We start from the raw sequence: 24,180 nt of genomic DNA on the forward strand, positions 1-24,180 counted from the left end.
TTTATATATGCTGTCTATATTTTGCACTATGGCCCCCTTTTACTAAACCGCAATAGCGTTTTTTAGCGCAGGGAGCCTATGAGCTTCAAGAGCAGCGAGGGGCATTCAGCGCAGGTCCCTGCGCTAAAAAACGCTATCGCGGTTTAGTAAAAAGGGAGGGGGAATATTTGTCTATTTTTGTATAGTTGTTACTGAGGTAACATTGCATAAAGTCATCTGCCTTGACCTCTTTGAAAACCCACGGAATATAAATGATAATTAACATTTTCTCTGCGTACAGCGTGCTTTGTGTTTTTAAAATTTTATTGTTGGTAGATCATTTTGACTTGGCCACAAAGGTAAGGGGGAGGGAGGGGAGCTGCTGAAAGAGTCTACCTTGATGTGGTTGCAGGCTTACAAATCATTTGGTCAAAGAGTGCGGCGACAGAGAAAAGTATGTGTGTATTCGGCCCATGGAAGAAGGGGGGGTCAAGGGGGGAAAGGGTGCATGGGGGGCCCAATAGGATTGCTCAGTAAGGGGCCCAGAAATTTCTGATGGCGGCCCTGCCTACCAACATCAAGTTTAGAAAAAGGTGTGTGGCGCCGTGGCCATCCCATAGGAAAGGGCTCAAAATTGAAAGTGATGCCCAATCATTTTTGTGCAGCTCCACAATTGGGATAGGCAAATAGACCTCTGGAAATTTAAGGAGGTCAGGAACTCTCTCAGATGAAATGAAACTCTTTGGTCTGTAATCGCCTCCATACAAAAGCACTGGACGCAGAGGCAAACATTCACTTCTTTTAGATCCAGGATGGGCCAAAAGTAACCACCCTTCTTTAGCATCACAAATAAGATGGAATAATGCCCTAGGCTCCATTCTGCCCATGTGATGGGTTCTACTGCCCCCAGCTTAAGATGCTGGAGAGTAAGGGTGCTTTAGTTCCAAACTACAAAGGTTTCAGGAATGAAGAGGGTGGAAAAGGGACCTAGAGTAACCTCCTCCAAAAAGACTGGTGTCTCTAGACCTTTTGGGGCCACAAAAGGAGCCCTGCTTAAAGGACCGTCTTCTACCTGAAGCCTGGGTCATTGTATGCCGAGCTGGCCGAAAGCAGCTCTCTCCCCTAGCATGACCTCGACTAATACCAAACAGATCACTATACTCTGAGAATTCAGCCTTATTAAAGGCAAATGTTACTCCAAAATATTTTGAGACCAGCTCAGTGCGGACCAGCAGGAATTTTTTGCAGACCGGCGGTTGAAGAGCAGTGCCTTAAACAACAGTGACACATGGCTAAATTTCTTTTGCGGGCACAATATGGGGACTTCTACTCCCCTAACATTATGCAGCAGGGGGCCCTGTGGAGTAGAAAATGCTTGGGAGGCACCCAAACCTTCTAGAGGGGTCACAGAAGAGGCCTTAAGCCCAAGGACCTTGAAGAGGCAAGACAGCACCAAGAAGGTGGTATCAATAGTTTTCTCTCTGGCTGCTGGATTGAAATTTCTTGAAATACAACTTGTGATTTGTCTTTAAGAAGGTAAAAAGAAAGGGAAAGACACTTTCTTATCCTGCAGTTCCATCTGATCCCCCGACAGAACGAGAGAGAGTTGGTGTCCCTGATTGTAGCAAACATCACACTAAGCCCAGAAGAGCAGTCTAACCCTGAAGACCCAGCATTGAAGTTTGGGGCATCTCCTGGGCAGCTTCACGTCAAAGACACACATGGAATCCCAGCAGCAGGTGAAGTGTCTGCTTGAAACGCTGTCGCAGAGTGCTGCAAAGGCAATTGATCCCATCTCTGTGGGATCTGCTAGACTACTGGAGGAAGTCTCTGGAGTACTCTGCCTGGAAGTGATAAATCTGAAGGTACGGAGAGATTTATCTTTGTGGTTAAACCATCTCTGGTGACTAGATGCACTCTGGGAGGCTTTTGCAAAATTTGAACTATTACTCAGAAGTTTACCTCTTTATCAGCTCTAAACCAAAACTCAATGGGTTACTATTATAACTTGGCTCAGAGTTGCCACTCTTAAAGATAAAATATCTTCTATTGAAGCATCTGTTAAATCTATTTCAGATCACCAATTGGCAGTTTTATTAAAGTTTCAGAAGTTATACATCAGACACTTGAAAATCTGAAAAAGGTTATCTGTAAGAAAACCTTGTATTTTTATTAATTTTCCTAAGATACCATCTGCAGCAAGTCTTCAATCAAAACGGGTAGTTCAGTCACCGAGAGTACCCAGGGGATGGCTATGGTCCGAGTACAGATGGAAGGGGAACCAGGACGGAGGACAGAGGTCTCTGTACAGACCGAGGCCATCCCCCCAAAGATGTCTACAGTCTCAACACAAACAGAAGTAATGGACCAGCCAAACGAAAGCCTTTTGCAGGAGCTGAGCTGCCTGAGAGAGGAGGTTCAGTGCTTAAGGAGCATCCGTGACGACGAGACCTTCATCGATGGAGTCATCCAGGAGCTGTCTCAGATCGCTGAACAGGAACCTGACAAGACCACCCTGGGAACACCCAAAGCATCCAAACACGCAAACTTGAGACCAACAACCGGAATGCAGGAAGTGGCTGGAGATGCTGACTCCTGGCAGCTAGTGACTTCCTCCACAGGAAAACGCAGAGTACCTAACTCTGTCTCTTTTTCTCACATACAGGGCAGCTCTACATCGACACCTCAAATCGCCCTGAGGAACAGGTATCAGCTGCTACAGGAAGGTCCTGAGAACGAGGTGCAAGAATTTTTTCAGCAGACGGTTCCAGCTCCGGAATCAACAGAACGGCCCACCCCCAGGAAGCGCAGAATGGTGGTCATCGGGGATTCGCTGCTGAGGGGCACCGAGGACCAATTTGCAGATCAGACCTACAATCAAGAGAGGTCTGCTGTTTGCCAGGGGCCAGGATCCGGGATGTAACCGCTTGCCTTGACAGACTCATCAAGCCCCGTGATCACTTCCCCATGATTCTAATCCACGTCGGAACCAACGACACCGCCAGGAGCACCACGAACAGCATACCTGAGGACTTCAGAGCCCTGGGGGAGAAGCTGAGGAGGATGAATGCGCAGGTGGTCTTCTTCTCGATTCTCCCTGTGAAGGGCAAGGGCAGAGCCAGAGATGATCGAATACAGAGGGCAAACGACTGGCTGCGAGGAAGGTGCAAGGAGATGAACTTCGGGTTCCTGCACCATGGAGAAGCTTTGCAAGGATTACAGGGACACGACGGCTTACACCTGACCAGAAGAGGGAAGAATGTCCTTGGACACCGTCTAGCCCGCCTACTTCATAGGGCTTTAAACTAGGTAAGTCGGGGGAGGATACAGACACAAACAACATACCTGGCGAACTAAACTGCAAATACTGTTTTGAGGATGTGGTAAGTAGTCACCGAAAGTCTGGGTCAGGGGCGAGTACACACACCTTCGAGTCGGGGGTAGGTTCACATCATAAGTATGGGCCACATTGTAATTCCAGGTCTAGGGGGAGTACACATTGTAATTCTGGGTCTTTGGGGAGTACACATTGTAGTTCTGGGTCCAGGGGGAACATATACAACGCAAATATTGCTAGGTCTAGGGGGAACATATATAACGCAAATTGTGCTGAAGGTGTTCAATTAGCTCAAGCAGGTATAGCCCCACTGATACATAACAAAAATACAACATGAAGGGCTATGTACGTCAACGCACACAGTTTGGGAAACAAGATCCTGGAGTTGGAAACAGAAATAAGGAATGCCGACCTGGATGTGGTGGCAAAATCTGAGACCTGGCTCACAGACTCCCACGGGTGGGACATGGTCATACTGGGTTACAACTTGCTTCGCCGGGACAGAGAAGGCAGATTGGGAGGAGGTGTAGCATTATATACTAAAGATGACATTAAGGTCACAAGAATCTCAGATGTCCAATCCCTTTGGGGAATCCCTTTGGGTTAATTTGGCCAGAGGGAAGGACAAATGCTAGTATCTTGGTGTAATTTACAGGCCCCCAAGACAACAGGATGACCTGGATATGGAAATAATCGGGGATATAGAAAATATCACCTTACGTGGGGACACAGTATTGTTAGGTGACTTCAACATGCCTGATGTGGATTGGGATACACTAACCTCTGATTCCGGCAGAAACAGGAGGCTATTAAACTCTATGAAGGGAGCTGGTCTGAAGCAACTGGTGTTGGACCCAACAAGGGATCAGGCAATACTGGACCTATTACTTACCAATGGAGAAAGTGTCACAGAGGACTCGGTGGGTGACACATTGGCCTCCAGTGACCACAACATGGTATGGTTCAATCTTAGGAAAGGTTTCACTAAATCTACCACGCTGACCAAGGTCCTCAAATTCAAGGACACAAACTTCCAAGACATGGGTTCCTTTGTTCACCAGACGCTAAAAAGCCAAGCAAAGACCGATAGCGTGGAAGAAATGTGGTCGACTTTGAAAACCATCATACAAGAAGCGACAAACCGCTATGTTAAATTAGTAAGTAAACGGCGAAGAAACAACAAGCCGCAATGGTTCACTGCAGAGATCTCAAACCTCATCAAGGAGAAGAAAAAAGCATTCATCTCTTACAAACAATCGGGGAAACAGGACTCTAGAGCAGACTACCTGACCAAGTCAAAAGCAGTCAAAACAGCAGTCAGGGAGGCTAAATTCCACATGGAGGAGTCTCTGGCAAAGAACATCCAGAAGAGAGATAAATCCTTCTTCAGGTATATCAGTGACAGAAGTAAAAACTCAGGAGGGATTGTACGTCTTAAGAAACCAGACGGAGACTATGTGGAAAAGGATTCCGAAAAAGCCCAACTATTAAATGAATACTTCAGCTCAGTCTTCACCCGTGAAGCACCGGGGCTTGGCCCTCAGCAACAGACAAGGGCTGACTCAGTTGACCCGTTTAGTAACTTCGAGTTTACGCCCAGCAGTGTCTACGATGAGCTGTCAAAACTCAAGATTAACAAGGCAATGGGGCCTGACAACTTACACCCCAGGGTGCTTAGGGAGTTAAGTGATGTTTTGGCGGAGCCATTGTCAGCGCTCTTCAACCTCTCCCTTAGTACAGGCTGCGTCCCGCTGGACTGGAGGACGGCTAACGTCATTCCACTCCACAAGAAGGACTCAAAGATGGAGACAGCAAACTACAGACCAGTAAGTCTAACATCAATAGTGAGCAAACTAATGGAAACTCTAATCAAACACCAATTGGATAAGATCCTGGATGAGGAAAACCTACGGGACCCCCGTCAACATGGATTTACTAAGGGGAGATCATGCCAATCCAACCTGATCAGCTTCTTTGACTGGGTGACGGAGAAGCTGGATGTTGGGGAGTCCCTGGACATCGTGTATCTGGACTTTAGCAAAGCATTCGATAGCGTACCACACCGCAGGTTGCTGAGCAAGATGGGTTCTATAGGATTAGGTGACACTTTGATGAAATGGGTTAGGAACTGGCTTGGTGGTAGGCTTCAAAGGGTAGTGGTGAACGGCACCCCCTCAGAAATGACGGAGGTGATCAGTGGAGTGCCACAGGGCTCGGTCTTGGGCCCGACCCTATTCAACATCTTTATAAGAGACTTGGCAGAAGGGCTTCGAGGTAAAATAGCATTATTCGCTGATGACGCCAAACTAAGTAATGTAGTGGGCAAATGCACAACGGACGAAGATTCAATGCCCGACAACATGATGCACGACCTACTCCTACTGGAGCGCTGGTCTAGGACCTGGCAACTTAGCTTCAATGCCAAAAAATGCAAAGTCATGCACCTAGGCAACCATAATCCATACAAGACTTATACCCTTAATGGTGAGATCCTAACAAGAACAGTAGCAGAACGAGACTTGGGGGTGATCGTCAGTGAGGACATGAAGGCTGCCAGTCAGGTGGAGCAGGCCTCATCCAAGGCAAGACAGATCCTAGGTTGCATATGCAGGGGTTTCGTCAGCCGTAAGCCGGAAGTTATTATGCCATTGTATAGATCCATGGTGAGGCCCCACCTGGAATACTGTGTGCAATTCTGGAGGCCACATTATCGCAAAGATGTGCTGAGATTGGAGTCGGTTCATAGAATGGCCACCCGGATGGTCTCGGGACTCAAAAATCTTCCGTACGAAGAACAGTTAGACAAACTGCAGCTATACTCGCTCGAGGAGCGCAGAGAGAGGGGGGATATGATCGAGACGTTCAAGTATCTCACGGGCCGCATCGAAGCGGAAGAAGATATCTTCTTTTTCAAGGGACCCACGGCAACAAGAGGGCATCCGTGGAAAATCAGAGGCGGGAAACTACGAGGTGACACCAGGAAATTCTTTTTCACTGAAAGGGTGGTTGATCGTTGGAATAGTCTTCCACTGCAGGTGATTGAGGCCAGCAGCGTGCCTGATTTTAAGGCCAAATGGGATCGACACGTGGGTTCTATTCGCTAAGTAAAGGTAGGGGAGGGTCATTAGGGTGGGCAGACTAGATGGGCCGTGGCCCTTATCTGCCGTCTATTTCTATGTTTCAGTAGTATTAACTTTGAAACAATATTCTTTTTAAGCTCTGAAGATCCCTGAGCAATTTTGTCCTCCTCCGCCTAGAGTTTATTTTATTCCTCCATTTGTAAAGTGAGTGGGAGGACAAATGGAGGCTATGGATGTTGAGCATTCTTCTTATACTTAAATGTTACACAGCTTTTGGAGAAAGAGGATCAGGTTTAGGTTTCAGGTTTATTTAAAAATTTGATATACCGCCTTACCAAAATAAAAAGGACAAGTTAAAAACAAATTACAATTAATATTACAAACAATCAAAACTCACTGACAAACATTAACATACCGATACAAGATGGAAAAGGACAGAAATACATTTTAAATAAAGACAAAGAGATATTGATATTATACCAGCTACACTTATAGCTAAGTTTTTATTGGAACCAGATTGAGACTGGGTTTTGAAGCTTTTCTTCTGGAATAGAAGAACATCTCTTTAAGCTGCAGAGTTCAGGTCTTTCTAGATCAGGGGTCTCAAAGTCCCTCCTCGAGGGCCGCAATCCAGTCGGGTTTTCAGGATTTCCCCAATGAATGTGCATGAGATCTATGTGCATTCACTGCTTTCAATGCATATTTCCTTGGGGAAATCCTGAAAACCCGACTGGATTGCAGCCCTCAAGGAGGGACTTTGAGATCCCTGTCTAGATGTATCAAGTTTTACCCAGTCATTTAGATGTGGCTAGGTCCACACAACTACATCCTCCAGTTTCCCTGTAAATGTGTAATAACATTGAATTCTATAAGATATATTTACTTCTATCCTAATCAGTTTGCAAGATTTTTGATTGAAAAAGAAACATCCATAGAGAGGTAATGACTATGATCTTTTTTCTCCAGAAAATTGTCCAAACCTTTTTTATTTTTTTTTTTTTTTAAATCTTTATTGATTTTCAAACTTTGATAGTGCAATACAAATAGTAAATCAGAAAACTGCACAAAACTCACTATTAACTATACAATTATTACATTAAACAGTCATTTTCTCCCATCCTCATCTTCATTCTTAATATAATAATATATATTATGTGATTACAAATTATAAATAAATGATTTAACTATTCAAAATACATTTTCCTCCCCCCACCCACCCACCCTCCCTGGATGTCTAAGAAATCTAATGGTAATGAAAGAAATGTGACCCTTATTATAATGCAATAAAATTAGTCAATGGACTCCATACATCATTAAAGGATTTACTAGTCCCCAAATATTCCGCCATCATCCTTTCATACTTATATGTGGTACATACATTTACCCACCAAAAAGTGAAATTGATCCTTAAAACCAGGTACACTATCTACTCTTACTACAACCTCTGGCAATGCGTTCCAGAGCTTAACTATTCTCTGAGTGAAAAAATATTTCCTCCTATTGGTTTTAAAAGTATTTTCCAATAACTTCGAGTGTCTCCTAGTCTTTGTAATTTTTGACGGAGTGAAAAATCGATCCACTTGTACCCGTTCTACTCCACTCAGGATTTTGTAGACTTCATTTTGTAGACTTTGTAGACTTTGTAGATTCATTTTGTAGATTTTGTAGACTTCATTCAATCATATCTCCCCTCAGCTGTTTCTTCCAAGCTGAAGAGCCCTAACCTTTTTAGTCTTTCGTCATACGAAAGGAGTTCCACTCCTTTTATCATCTTGGTTGCTCTTCTTTTAACCTTTTCTAGTGCTGCTATATCTTTCTTGAGATAAGGAGACCAGAAATACAATATTCCAGATAAAGAGACCAGAAACACAATACTCTAGATGAGGTTGCACTATGGGGTGATACAGGGGCATTAAAACATTCTTAGTCTTGTTAACCATCCCTTTTTAAAATAATTCCTAGCATCCTGTTTGCTTTTTTGGCCGCCGGCAGACATTAGGTGGAAGGTTTCATAGTATTGTCTACGATGACACCCAGATCCTTTTCTTGGGTGCTAAGCTCCAAGATAGACCCTAGTATCAGGTTATTCTTCCCAATGTGCATCACTTTGCACTTGTCCACATTACATTTCATCTGCCAATTGGATGCCCAGTCTTCCAATTTCCTAGGGTCTGCCTGCAATTTTTTACAATCCACATGCGTTTTAACAACTTTGAACAGTTTAGTGTCATCTGCAAATTTAATCACCTCACTTGTCGTTCCAAATTCCAGATCATTTATAAATAAGTTAAATAGCACCGATCCCAGTACAGACCCCTGCGGCATTCCACTGTTTACTCTCCTCCATTGAGAAAAATGACCATTTCACCCTACCCTCTGTTTTCTATCTGATAACCAATTCCTAATCCACAATTGAACTATCCCATGACTCTTTAATTTTCTCAGGAGCCTCTCATGAGGAACTTTATCAAAATCTTTCTGAAAATCTAGATACACTACATCAACTGTCTCACCTTTATCCACATGTTTATTCACACTTTCAAACTAGTTAAGCAAATTGGTGATGCAAGATATCCCTTGGCTGAACCCATGCTTACCCTGTCTCATTAAATCATGTTTGCCTACGTGTGCCACACTTTTATTTTTTTTAAATTGTTTCCACCATTTTACCCAGCACTGTAATTTCCCAGATCTCCCCTGGATCCCTTTTTAAAAATCGGCGTAACATTGGCCACCCTCCAATCTTCAGGTACTACAGATGATTTTAGCGACAGGTTACAGATCACTAATAGCAGGTCACCAATTTCATGTTTGAGTTCTTTTAGTACCCTGGGATGTATACCGTCTGATCCAGGTGATTTATCACTTTTAACTTGTCGATTTGGCTTAGTACATCTTCAAGATTCAACGAGTTCTCTTTCAGTTCTTCCACATCATCACCCTTGAATACCATTTCTGGTTCAGGTAGATCTCATGTCTTCTTCCGTAAAAACCAAAGCAAACAATTTATTCAGTCTCTCCGCTATGGCCTTATCCTCCCTGAGCACCCCTTTTGCTCCTTGATCATCCAGTGGTCCCACGGATTCCCTCTCCTATTTTCTGCTTCTGATGTACCTAAAAAAATTGTTATGAGTTTTTGTCTCTTTTGCAAGTTTCTCTTCATATTATTTCTTAGATGCAAAGCATTGATAAAGACAGGTAACTTGCCAGTGCTTTTTCTCTTCTTATTTTCAAGTTTCAAGTTTAATAAAATCTTTGATTAATCGCTTAATCACATTTCTAAGCGATGAACATTTTAAAAAAATTACAATCTTTGGGAAACAATACAGTACGTTAACAATTTTACATCCAAACAGACTAAAAGACATACTTAACAAACAGTAAACACAAGGAAAACAGAGGATGAAATACAAATTCCTTAAAGAAAAGTAAGACAATCAGGGTAAAAACGAAAGGCAGGGAAAACAAAAATAACACAATAAAATAAGAATTTTTAACCAGCAGATTGTTAACTAATTATCAAAAGCATCCTTAAAAAGAAAAGTTTTTAGATTACTCTTAAATTTCTCCAGATTACGTTCTTCCCTTAAGTAAATAGGGAGAGAATTCCAAGATTGAGGTGCAGTGACTGAAAAAATGAATTGCCGTCTTGTATTAACAACCCTAAGAGACGTCAATAGATTTTCTTCATTTGGATCATTTTTCCATTCTTTAAAGGATGTATTTTTGGCTCTAATAGCCTCTTTCACTTCACTTTACCTTTTAACCATGCCGGCATCTGAAAGATGCCAGCCGAAACTCAGGGTCCCCCCAAATATTTCAGCCAAAAATGCTACTGAAACTAACCATTTTGGAAGAAATCAAAATTGCAGCTGAAATTTATCACCTGGTTTTGGCTGAAACTGAAAACTTAAGATTTGTTTTTCTGAATGAGAGCCAATGAGGCCTACTGGGGATCGTCATAGCTTGCAGTTGGCAGCTCACTTCTAAACCTACAGGTTATTGCCCTTGAGTCTCAGGAATTGTAAGCACAGGCTGACAACTGGGACAGCCATTTTATTGTACTGTTATATGTATTTTTCTAAATCACATCATAAAGAACATAAGAATTGCCATACTGGGACAGACCGAAAGTCCGTCAAGCCCAGTATCCTGTTTCCAACGGTGGCCAATCCAGGTCTCAAGTACCTAGCTAGATCCCGAGTAGTGAAACATATTTTATGCTGCTTATCCTAGGAATAGGTGGTGGATTTCCCCAAGCCATCTCAATAAAGGAAATTAGCCAAACCTTTTTTAAACCCTGTTAAACTAACTAATTTCACCACATTCTTCAGCAGCAAATTCCAGAGTTTAATTACATCTTGAGTGAAGAAATATTTTCTCCAATTTGCAAGTTATTGCCCTCTTATTGATTTTTATGAATATATTTACATGTCCATTTGTTTGTAAGTAAATAAATTACACAAGTCCTGCAGTAGGTGGGTTGCCGCCGAAACATGGCTCTATGTTGAATCTTGTATCAGACTGTTATTTTACTTCTGGGCCCCAGTTTCATTCATTTATGTTTTTTTATTGGAAGTCCATTGTCTCATCCCTAATATTTGCTGTCTTGCTATATCTATTTAGGGGTGCTCTCTTTGTAGAGATTTCAGTGAAGTTAAAGCATATCAAGCATTTTTAAAAATGGTTTGTTAGTTAATACCTCATGTTGTCTTGAAATCAGTAAAGGTCTTTGACTTTGGTCATTTGATGCTCTTTGATAAATCATAATGGTTAAGTTTTCTCAGTTTTGTTAAGTATGTTTTTAAGTATATTGTAAGTATTATATTTTAGCAGCATGTGTTTTATCTTGTTTAATTTAGGAAAAAGCTATCCCATACTTACTAACACTGAAGCAAACAAATGATGACGAGCTTCAGGCTGCTATCAGAGAAGCCCTGGCTCTAATTGGATATACAGATCCTGTAAAAGGTCGTGGGATTCGACTTCTTTCTCTTGATGGTGGTGGAACAAGGTAAGAACAGGAAAAATAGAGATTTTCTAACTAATCTGGTAAAAATTATATGCAGGTGTTAAAATCCTAGTCAAATATAGGCTAATCTTCAAAGCAATTTGGTGGTGGGCTACAAGCCTATAACTTAACCATAGATTTAAAAAAGTTGGTTCATTTAAATTGTTAAACAACTAGATAATGTCTGTAAAATTAGTGGTCGGTTAAGGGTGGGACAGAGGCAGCTCAAAATCCAGTGTTTATCTAGTCAATGGCATTTAGTTATTAAATGGTTAGTGTTGGTGAGATTAATTAAAACCAGTGACCATGCTCCCTTAAAATTTACCTCATTGAATATGATGCAGATTAGGATTATAATATCCCTGTAATCTGCCCTACTGTATTGGAATGTAATTTACCTTAAGCTACTTCTGGAAAAGACATGAGAGAAATCCATAATCCCTTCTCTTTCCCCTTCATTTCTGGTGCAGTACCTTAGGTCAGGCTTTGGCAAATTTTCATTAAATCAAAGAGCCAGCCCAAAAACCTAGGAACCAGCAACTGAAACCTCTCTCACTTCTCCTTCTCCACTCCTCCAACATTGTTCCCAGTCACTTTTTTTCTTTGGTGGGGGGCGAAGGTGAATGGGAATCCCTTCACAGATCAGCAATAGCTCATTTTAGAAACTGATTAGGCTCTTTTCTTATTTTGTACCTGTGGGTAAAGAAACTTTAGTAAATTAGTCCCTCAAGGTGCTTCTGCAAATCTTTTTATTTATGCATTTTAAACCAAATTTACAGGAATCCACTTGTTAAGTAAATCAGAGCATCAATATAAACAAGTTTCAAAGGAAAACCTGAAAACAAATTTTTGGAAGAAAAAAAAAGAAATCCCCATTTTCATTTAAACACATATCTTTTTAAGCTCCTCCTTAGTCCGCCTTTAGCACCCCATGAGAAACAAGTAGATTAATGAGACAAGGAGAGCTCTATTTTAACAAATGAATAAACACTAAAGAAAAGGCTTTTAATGTATTTCTGGCTAAAATTCTCTTAAAGCCCTTATCCTGTAATTTAAATTAAACATTCTTTGTGTCCAAAAAATGTTGAAGCTGACCTGAAGCAAAAAACACATATTTAGTCCCAACATATCTCAGGAGACATTTACAGGGGTAATTTAGTAAGAGGGTAGCTACCATTTTTTAATACTTCATCTTGCATAGCCAGAAACATCTTTCTATGATCCTGAGTAGATTTTGTTACATTGGGATAAATCCACATTTTTTGTCCCCCAAAAAAATTTTGTGAAGATCGAAGAAAAGCTTTCATTATGGCGTTCAAATCTTGTTCAAAAACAAGTGAGATTATCAATGTTCCTCGGTATTCTATTTCTTCCTGGGAGCTCTCTAATATACCAGTTACACTTCCCCCTCCCCATTCACTGTTTCCACACTCGCGGTTTCACAAATTCGTGATTTTTTTTATTTTTAATTTTTTTTTTTGGGGGGAACCCATATTTTATCACATTCCTGCCTTTCTCCCGCCTTCCTCTCGGCATCCCGGCCTTACCTGGTGCTCTAGCAGGCTTTCGGGGCAGGAGCGATCTTCCTACGCTCCTGCCCCGTGTAGATCGCCAATAGGAAATGGCTGCCGTGAGCTCCTGCCATAGTCTCGAGAGACTACGGGAACGCAAGGCAGTCATTTCCTATTGGTGATCTGCACGGGGCAGGATTGTAGGAAGATTGCTCCTGCCCCGAAAGCCTGCTAGACCAGCAGGTAAGGCCGGGATGCCGGGAGGGAGGCGGGGGTGGGTCAGAGCCGAACGAGAAGATATTTGCAGTTTTTCTTCATTCGCGATCCGGCTCTACCCCTATCCCCTGCGAATACCGAGGGAGAAGTGTATATTATTCAGATCAATTGATTGCAAATTAACAGGTTGATTGCCAGATGATTTTTCTAAATTTCTGGGTATATAATAAATTCTATTTATTGGTGGCAAATGTTCAGAAGAAAATTTCAAATTCTCTGTCAGGTATCTTTTAATCATATCAGTGGTGTAGAAAAAGCAGATTTTGGAAAATTCTATAGGTGTAAATAAGATTCCTATTAAAATTCTCCAACTGCTCAATTTTCCTATAGAACTGTGATGCTAATCTTGCTCTTTCTTGGGCAGGCCAGAATCTTTTCAGTTGATCCTCATATGATAGAAGTCTACAGAATCCTGAGTGGGGTGGAATGCATAAATACATATTGGCTGTTTTACCGTTTGAAAAAAATACAAAGTTTGCAAAGCAGTATGTTTTAAAGCAAATAGAACATATAACTTTTCACTCGGGCATAATTAAGCTTTTGAATTTAGTTACTGTAGTTAACATGCAAAAATATACTGCAAATTAAATGTAACAGCTAGGAGAGCAGGAACAGTGTTCTCTAATGCTTGGCCTGTATTAAAGTGGCCATTAGTGCACAATATCTGGCCATAGTTAATGCAGCCAGATACTGTGTTCCTATTTAAGAGACGCTAAGTGTGTCTTGTTAATTTTGCATTAATGCATAGCTAATGCATTACACATACTGTGTTCTGTCTAATGCTTCCTTGAGTATTCTTGATCCATGTCATGCCCCCTGACCAAAATTTTAAGAAAATTTCAGTAAATATGATTTTAAAGCATAGAAACAGGCAAACTACTGAAAAACCCCTTAACATGAAGTCTGTTTCTAACTGTTAATTGCGCATTAAGAGGCTGATTCTATAAATAGCACCTAAGAGAAAAGGTGCCGGCCATCTGTTAATCACGCTTAGGCGCTGTTTACAGAATTGCAGCTAGTGGCACCTATTTAAAAACTTAGGCACCTAAAATCTAGGCGGGGGTTTTAAAGTCCTACATTTCAGGTGCCTACGTTTTTGGAGATTAACAGTTAGTGGCGTCTTAACTCCACCCATAGAAATGCCCACTTAGGCGCCAAGCACCACTAAGTGCATTGTAATAAGCACCTATCTTTTATAGAATAGGATAGGCGCCTGTTGCACAATAAAAAAAAAATTTTTTAACCAATGTTAATAGCATTTTGCCAATTAAGTTAGGCGCCCTTTAAAGAATCAGCCTCTAAGGACCTGATTCTATATAAAGTGCCCCCAAAAATCATTGCTGACTAGAATGGGGCTTAGCAAGATTCTACAAAGTGTATTTATCTTTTATAGAATTGTGCTAAGCACTTGTACTTCGCATAACATTTAAGTGCATCCATTTAGGCTAGCTAAACAAGGCCTAAATGCTTGCACCTAAATTGTGCGCAGATGAGGTATATTCTATATCAATGTGTATAACTTTTAGGAATGCCCTCAACCCACCCCTGGCCTTGCTGCCTTTTCAAATGTGTGCATACTTTTTATATAGTAGAATCACACTTTCCAAGATGTATGTGTAACTTTAAATTACTGTCAGTTAGCATCAATTTGGGGGTAAGTGCTTAATGCCCTTTAATAAAAGGGCCCCTTAATAGATTGTATGTTGCAATATTCTTTGTAAATTTCAAAAATCAAATTGTGCTGTATGATCGTTGTTTAAACAGAGTTAATTTAAATACAAGGACTCATGAATTCCAGAAATTGTTATTGTGTTTTTTCTGTTTTCTCTTATTTGTTGCAGAGGAGTATTAGCTCTTCAGATTCTGAAGAAATTCGAAGAACTTACTGGAAAACCTGTATATCAACTTTTCGATTATATCTGTGGTGTTAGCACAGGTAAATAATATGTAGGTTGCATATATCTGTATGGTAGTCTCTATTAAAACTTGGCCAATTCTTTTGGTTGGGTAAGTTGAAATAATGCTTTAACGAAGGTGAAATATCTTAGTGGGGTAGGGAGTGGAAAGGAATTTATATTATGAAGCAGAAGTTTTTCAGTCATTTTATATTGGCTGAATGTGGACAAATGTACAGTAGATGGCACTACAACAAAGTAAATGGATAAAATGGTAGTTAAATATATTTTGAAGCAATCTCCACATTCTTTTAATTTGTAACGGCGTCTTTGTAAAATCTTCATTTTTTTGTTTCTGTTTTAAGTGAATTTAAGAGGCATATAAATGAATTCAAGTGTCAAATCATATTTCATGTTTGGTCTTGAATGATAGTCCAAAAAAAAAAAAAAAAAAAAGGCAAGGAGGACGTCAATTCAACTTCTTGAAGCGTCTGCCTGCTACTGCCCGCGACTTCGTTGCTCAGCATATTTAATGAATTGCTTCGCAAGTGTCCTCTGAGGAAGATGTTTGGATAATGCTGAAACTAGGATCCTTGTTGGGACCACATATATGAATAAAGAACTTTTTTATTGGTTGAATTGACATCCTCCTTGCTTTTTTTTTTTTGTACTGTCTACAATTCAAGATGAAGTGTCACTCTTCTGTGTTTTCTGGTCTTGAATGACTACAGAAGATAGTTTATCTTTTGGGAGGATTTTTTTCAGAGAAGATTGGGGGAAGAAGCTTTAGTAATGGTTTACTAAATTGCCATCCTCAAAAACATATTTCTGATGTCATTCTGGACATGTGGGTAGTGAATCCAAACCCGCATGCTTTGCAGAAGGTATTGATCACAGTTTTCAACAACTCCTCCTTCCTCAGTGCAGAATACTGCCCCTTCAGTTTTTCCTTCTGAAGACTTGCTGTAAGGTGTGTGTCTGATCTGCTTTGTTTAGCTATACACCAAAAAAAAGAGATCATTGCGCTCTGAGAATCTAGCTTTACTGAAGACGACTGTGAATCCAAGGCTTATTGAGACTGGTAAAATAATTTTTTTTGTGCAGGAGTTAAGATATGGATCTCCTTGGTGGGTCAGATACGAAACTGCCATGAAAAGGGCATGTTTAGAAAACTACTTAAGACGCAATTATTTGTAGATGCCTTTCTCTAGCCTAGCCAATAATTTTCCTCTCTGGCAGAGTTGATGAATTATTCATGATCCTTTACTATGCAAGCTATAGTATTATTTTGTAGACATGATTTCTGAGGATTGTTTGTATGTTTATTTTATTATGTTTTTGTTTTAAAATTATGTATATAAATTTATGTAAACTGTTTAGTTTTAAATGGTATAGAAATTTTTTGAATAAATAAATAAATTTTTCTTCAAATTTGGAGGATTTCAGTGTTATAGAGTAGAGAATGACACGGGGAGCGATCCCCGCAGGCAGCTGCGGCGTGGCTGCGGTTTGGCTGCAGGTTATGGAGACTCCAAAGCCAAATCGCCGCAGACACGGGGACAAAAGTTTTCACCGCCCGCAAAAACGGTGAAAAGATTTGTCCCCGCAGGCCAATGTACCCCCTTCTAGGAACCGCTATTTACCTGTGTTTCACCGTGTTCGTGACCGGGTGTTTGATGTCTCCGCCATGTTGTCTGTCTCCTCCAACTCTCGATCCAACTTGCACGTTGCCGCATTGACTCCGCCCCCCAATATACTGGCTCCTCATTTGTCAGATCAACCCTTCCTGCCAATAGAACCCGCCCCCCCCCCCCCCCCGACGATCGCCGGCAGGAAGGTGCTCAGCTCTTCATGCCAACAGAACCAGCCCTCCCCAACGATCGCGGCAGGAGGGTACCCATCCCCTCCTGCCTACCCCAACAGCCCCCCCGATGATCGCTGGTAGGAGGGTGCCCAACCCCTCCTGCCGGCCCCCCCAACGGCCCCCTATATCGCCAATAGGAGGGTGCCCAACCCCTCCTGCTGGACCCCCCCCCAACGAACCCTCCCACCCCGGAACCCCCTTAGTCTTACTTTCCAAGTTGGACCGGACAGCTCCTCGTCTGGCCAGCAGGCCTGCCTCCGTCCAAATGAGGCGGGCCCACTCCTCCCCTCCCCTGCCTAACCCACAGGATCCTAGGGCCTGATTGGCCCAAGCACCTAAGGCCCCTCCTATAGCGGGAGTGGCTTTAGGTGCCTAGACCAATCAGGCCTTAGGATCCTGTGGGTTGGGCAGGGTAGGGGCGGGCCCGCCTCATTTGGACGGAGGCAAGCCTGCTGGCCATACGTGTGAGGAGCCGTCCGGTCCAACTTGGAAAGTAAGACTAAGGGGGTTCCGGGGTGGGAGGGTTCGTTGGGGGGGGGTCCAGCAGGAGGGGTTGGGTACCCTCCTATTGGCGATATAGGGGGCCGTTGGGGGGGCCGGCAGGAGGGGTTGGGCACCCTCCTAACAGTGATCATAGGGGGGCTGTTGGGGAGCTGGCAGGAGGGGTTGGATATCCTCCTGCTGCGATCGTCGGGGGGGCTCCAGCAGGAGGGGTTGGGTACCCTCCTGCCGGCGATCTTAGGGGAGGCCATTGGGAGGACCGGCAGGAGGGGTTGGGTACCCTCCTATTGGCGATATAGGGGGCCGTTGGGGGGGCCGGCAGGAGGGGTTGGGCACCCTCCTACCAGTGATCATAGGGGGGCTGTTGGGGAGCTGGCAGGAGGGGTTGGATATCCTCCTGCTGCGATCGTCGGGGGGGCTCCAGCAGGAGGGGTTGGGTACCCTCCTGCCGGCGATCTTAGGGGAGGCCATTGGGAGGACCGGCAGGAGGGGTTGGGTACCCTTCTGCTGCGATTGTCGGGAGGGCCGTTGGGGGGGTCTACAGGAGGGGTTGGGTGCCCTCCTGCCGTGATCGCTGGGGGAGGGGAGACTTGCAGCCGTAGCCGCGGTCACTATGCTAATCACGGCAGGGAGATCTTTGCCGCGATTAGGTACAGCGGCCGCGTCTACTTACCATGTAGGCTAACATTGTAAGCATTAAAAGTACATGTCGTGTTTGTTTTTGTATAGTTATTAACTAATATTTAACTAAGTTTTAAAGTTTTAAAGAATGTTTCCTTTATACGTAAATAAAGAAAAGTATTTAAAATCGTACCCGTTTGAGGCTTTTATATATGCAGCGGTGACGGTGACGGGGCGGTGAATGGGGTTGCAGTGGTGGTGACGGGGCGGTGAATGGGGTGGCAGTGGCGGTGACGGGGCGGTGAAGGGAATGGCGGTGACGGGGCGGTGCAGAGGATGGTGAGACGGGGCGGTGACGGGGACCAATTTTTTCACCGTGTCATTCTCTATTATAGAGTTCCAAGTATTTCTGGGGTAACTCTGTGGTACCTGTTAGCCAGCCTGCTTAACAATTTTGAAGCTCAGGGACCATTCCCCCTCAAAGCTAGTTTGCGCCTTGATTTTTTTCAGGAGCTTGAGCACAGGCAGATTTGGCACCTCCCAGTGGTTCTTTTGGGAGACTTTTCAGGGTGATGGCTATGTGTCTTCTCCCCCCTTCGTGTGCATGTTTCACTGGGGGTAGAGGTCCAGTCTAGTCTCACTTCAACTGATTCCTCTGCTTTGAACATATATATTCCCTGGTAATCTCCTGTTTGGACTACTGTAACTCATTATACAAAGGAATAACACAGAATGAGATCAGATGTCTACAAATCATACAAAACACTGCAATAAAAATTATCAAGGCTAAAAAATATGATCACATTATACCACTTCTAATAAAAGCACACTGGCTCCCCATACCATATAGAATAACCTATAAAATCACACTCTTAACATTCAAAGTGATTCATAACAACCAATCAGATTTCCTAAATAATATTCTAATTACATATACTCCGTTCAGAATAGTCCAGATCCCAGTCACAAAACCTTCTTACCGTTCCCTCACTCCGCATCTTGAGCACCACACATACATCAAATTTTGCAGTCACTGCCCCGACCCTATAGAATTCGTTTCTCACCGAATTACGCAATGAAAACTCTCTAGAAAAATTTAAAGGAAAACTTCAAAGACGCCTTTAATCTTTAAAACATTTTCTGTCTAATCGTTACGAGTCCTCCTTGCTCTGACTCTCAGATGAGAGTCCCCCTCCTCCTGTATTGTCCCTTCTTGGGTTGCTTTACTATTTTAAGATTTTCTACCTCCAGCCCTTTTGTCCCAGTTAGTCCTGCTAGTCTTATGTTTGTCACTCTTTTTAAAATTATTTTCTAATGTAAAACTGCTTAGAAATATGATAGGCGGTATATCAAATTTTTATTAAACTTGAAACTTGATTTCAGCATGGGAGGCTGATTTTTGTTAGCAGTATCCTTCTCCAGCTTCACACAAGACCTGAAGCAGGCTGAGACACCTTTGCAGTATACAGACTGTTACAGTCAATGGGAAAATCAGGGAGGGTCAGCAAACTGAATTTTTGGCAGTTTTTAAGGTGAGAAACTTTGCAAAGCCAGTTTTCTCAGCAGACAGGCACTGCATCCAGGAGAGTAGGCATTGTTTCTAGAGGCCTTCTGAAGCGCTGTGCATCGATGGGGCCTCCCAACCTTTGATTTGATGGTCAGGGCAGAGAACAAGAAAGTAGAGGTTTTTTCAGTCGCAGATGCGAGCCAAGAAGCGCTTGCCTGGATGCCTTGGTTCAACCCTGGCCAGAAAGGGAACTCTTGTATGTGTTTCCACCATGACCCTTGAAAGGCCGAGTAATATGCAGGATTGCAAATCACCCAGGAATAGTTGTCCTGATAGTCCTTGATTGGCCGCGGAGGCCTTGGTATGTAGATCTGATTCCACTTCAGAGAAACACGTATCTCCGGTTCCCATTTCATCCAGAGCTACTGATTCAGGGGTTAGTGGCCTTAGAAGAACTGGCAAAACAAAGAAATTGACCCTTGTTTATTTATAATTATTGATTATTATTTTCTCCACTCTCTCATTTTTCAGTCCGCGATGGTTCTGAGTTCTGCTATACAATTTGCCTTTGTCTTGCTTTTCTTGCTTCCCATTTCTCATTCTGTTGAAATCATGTTGGCACATATATGATTGATCTCGCACTGTTTTTACTTAATTTCTCTTTCTTTTCAAGTATCATATATTTATTTATTCATGCCTCACTTCCTCTTGTGTGTGTTTTTTTTGTTATGCAGTGATATTTCAAGTTTTTAGTTGCATTGATGATATACTTTTGTTTTTTCTTAAAGCAGAGCTTGGTTAGTTTTTCAGTTACATATTTGGCAAACACATAATTTTATTTCCTATTGTATGTATAGTTTGGTCAGTTTGATTTAGTAATATGTCTCCCATTTGACATGCTTTACCCATTTTTTGGTAACATAAGAATATATTTGTTACTTCTATTTTTCCTCTTAGATATGAGTTCTTTTAGATCAGGGCTGCCCAAGTCCGGTCCTCGAGATCTACTGGCAGGCCAGGTTTTCAGGATATCCACAATGAATATGCATGAGAGAGATTTGCCTGCACTACCTTCTTGGTATGCATATCTCTCTCATGCATGTTCATTGTGGAGATCCTGAAAACCTGGCCTGCCAGTAGATCTCGAGGACCGGACTTGGGCAGCCCTGTTTTAGATAGACCATAACATATGAGTTTTTAATTCTAGTACATCTATTTAATACACTGTGTACTTTTCTAGGGCTTTGGGTGTTCCTTATGTGTTTTTGATAATTCAAATTTTAATTGCGTTTCTTTTGAATTGACTAGTTATTCCATGTATCTACTGCTGTAGGACTTTCAGGGTATGTATTTTGTTCTGTATAGTGATTATTCTCTTCTTTCTTTTTTTTACACCATTGTGTTTTTATGATTTTCACATAACGGTAACTATATATTTCATATATGGTCACCATACACATCTCATTGGAGTTACCCTCTGTGATTGAGTGGTATAAAAAATTTTAAATAAACTTGAAACTTGATTTTCTTTATATGTAAACATTTCATTGGAGCATATTTTCATCACCATCATTTTTCTCATCACCTTCACTCTTATCCATCATCTTTACTTTTATAAGCTTGGTCACATTTACTCTCAGATCTCACCAGTCACTTTTTCACGCTTTTACTTTTGCACCATATCACTCTTATGCATGATGCTACTTGCATCCTTAGATTCAACAACACAGAGACTGTCCTTATTTGTCTATATATTATTCAAATGTAACCCTATCATTTATAGCAGTGTTTTTCAACCTTTTTTGGGCAAAGGCACACTTGTTTCATGAAAAAAATCACGAGGCACACCACCATTAGAAAATGTTAAAAAATTTAACTCTGTGCCTATATTGACTATATATAAAGTTATTCTTTTGAATAGGAATCAAATAAACACAAAGAAAGTATTTTATAATTACTTTATTATGAAATATTAAGTAAACAGAATAGTGAAAAATTATAAAATACTTTATTCAGTGCGAAACCTGGGCCTGTTTGGCTGAACACAAAGCTGATTTTCTGGCTGGAATCGAAGAAAGACACACACGTAGCTCTTCGTCAACAGCTCTCAGTCTCTCTCTGTATTTGGTTTTTATAGCATACAAAAATAGACAAATATACCCTCCATCCTTTTTATTAAACCACAATAGCAGTTTTTAGCGCAGGGAGCTGCGCTGAATGCCCAGCGCTGCTCTTGACGCTCATAGGCTCCCTGCGCTAAAAACCACTATTGCGGTTTAGTAAAAGGTGACCATATTGTAAAATATAGACAGCAGATATAAATTCAGAACTGTGCATAGTAAGTGAAGGGAAGTTTTCATCTCTGGGAATCTACCCAGTTAACTATTAAGTTATTTGGGCAAATTCCTTTGAAAACTGTGGTAATACTGCCTCCACTTTGCTAAATTTAAAATAAAATCATTTTTCCTACCTTGTCTGGTGATTTCTGGTTGCACTTTCTTCTTCTGACTGTGCATCCAATCTTTCTTCCCTTCTATCAGCCTGTATGCTTTCTCTCCTCCACACCTCATTCCTCCCCCAACTTTTTCTTCCTCTCTCCCTGACCTTTCTTTCTTTTTTTCTGTTTCTCTTCTTTCCTTCTGTTTCCCTGCCTGCCCCCTTTCTTTCTTTCTCCCTGCCGTTCCCCAAGCCACTGCCACTGCCATCGGGGAACAGGACCCACCAATGGATAACAGGCCCCAAAGCCGACGCCGACGCATGCTCTCCCTGACGTCAATTCTGCAATCGGAGAGGAAGTTCCGCCCAGCCAGGCAGCGATTGGCTGGCCCGAACTTCCTCTCCGACTGCAGAATTGACGTCGGGGAGAAGAAGACTTATCGGCTCGATAGATTAGATCGCCAAGACAAAGTGAGTCCTGGGTGATCGACTCACTTTGCCTTGGAGAGCTATTGGCGCCCCTGCCTCGGGCCCCCTGTCAGCTCCGGGCCCCTGAATGCAGGACTGGTAGTACTGCCCTGATGGCGGCCCTGCGGCACACCAGGCAACATCTCGCGGCACACTAGTGTGCCGCGGAACAGCGGTTGAAAAACACTGATTTATAGGACCCCTGAAGAAGATTGTCTTGTCGAAATACGGACTGTGTTGGGTCCTATGCTCTCAGTGGAATAGGTCCTTAAGGTTTTTATGTGGATTATTTTACTTTCATGTGGATTGTTTAAGTAGAGTTTTGGAACTTTTGAACTTTCAATAAAGTCCATTTCAGGAACATAGTCACTCCACAGTGTTTTTTGGTTTCTCTTAGAAGAGCCGGAACACTTTGGTCTTACGGCATGGCTCTTGAGCGTGTGCAGTTAGAGCGCTTAGGATATTCGAATGTGCTTATTGCTACCCTCCTTGCTGCCAAGAAACTATCACAGCCTCGGATTATGCTAAGGCCTGGGAGATGTTTTGCGCTGATGTATTAAAGAATAGGTAGAACGGCTATGAGCTCTGGTCTCGATTGTGCTAGCTTTTCTCCAAGCGGGACTTGAAAATGGACTGGCAGTCAGTTCTCTTAGAGTGCAAGTGGCTGGTATTTCGTGTTTCAGAGCCCGAGGGAATGATGTCTTGCCCAGATGTAGCCAGGTTTCTGAATGGGGCACTCAGATTGCATCTGCCTTTTTGCCAGCCTGCTCCATCTTGAAACCTTAACATTGTTCTACAGGAATGACCAAGGCTCCACATGAGCTTACAAAGTTCTACAGAGTGGAAGTAGCGGTGAGATCGAATGCAGCATTTGGGTCCTCAGTATTGCAGGCAGGCTCCAGGGACTGCTTTGGTATGTTCCACCTGGCCATAATGACACACCTATTGCACTAGAAAGAAAGATTAGATTCTTACCTCAGTAAACTTCTTTATCGTATATTGGTATGTCATTCTGGAGCCCTGTCCTGTAATTTCTATGACTCATCTGCATAAGGAATACTGTCTCGGACAGAAATGACAGCTTCTAGCCTGAAATGTTTCTGACCAGTCTGATGTAAGGGATACAAGCACTTTTTTAATTGTGTTAAAAACAAACAAAAACAAAAAAAATACTGTATTTTTTGCTCCATAAGATGCACTTTTTCCACCCAAAAAAGTGGGTGGAAAAAGGGTGCGTCCTATGGAGCGAATACCCAAACCACCCCCCCCCCCCTTGGTTACCTTATTCTAATTTTGGTGCCCTCCCTCGCTGGCCGCGGCTACCTCTCTAGTGGCAGAGCGGTGCACAAGGCTGCCTGCCTGGTTGGCTGATGTGGCTGCCTCCTCTTCCCTTCTGTAACAGCAGAGCAGTGCACAAGGCTACCTGTTTAGTTCCGCGCCGCTTCGGTTCTCGCGGGAAGTGGCGCGGGACCAGGTAGGCAGCCTTGTGTGCCACTCTGCCACTACATAAGGGAAGAGGAGGCAGCTGCGTCAGCCGACTAGGCAGGCAGCCTTGCGCGCTGCTCTGCCGCTAGAGACAGCAAGTCCTGTTTCCCACACACTCCCTATGGTCCGGGTGCGAGCAGCAGCCGAACTGGCAGCTGTTGGGAGTCGGTATGGCCCTGATGAGAGTGAGCGGCTAAATTAACAGTAGC

General features: G+C 42.6%; 1 protein-coding gene across 4 annotated transcripts in view; it reads left to right on the forward strand.

The window, feature by feature from the left end:
- The window catches only part of PNPLA8 (patatin like phospholipase domain containing 8), a 163,541-nt gene that overhangs the window by 21,294 nt on the left and 118,067 nt on the right, over positions 1-24,180 (forward strand). For all 4 annotated transcript variants that reach the window (XM_033959135.1, XM_033959132.1, XM_033959133.1 and 1 more), the window contains 2 exons: positions 11,259-11,410; positions 15,036-15,130. In XM_033959135.1, the coding sequence (XP_033815026.1) occupies positions 11,259-11,410; positions 15,036-15,130 (247 nt within the window). The remainder of the gene's footprint in view (positions 1-11,258; positions 11,411-15,035; positions 15,131-24,180) is intronic.

The sequence above is a fragment of the Geotrypetes seraphini genome, chromosome 9, assembly GCF_902459505.1.
Source record: "Geotrypetes seraphini chromosome 9, aGeoSer1.1, whole genome shotgun sequence".
Classification (NCBI taxonomy): Eukaryota; Metazoa; Chordata; class Amphibia; order Gymnophiona; family Dermophiidae; genus Geotrypetes; species Geotrypetes seraphini.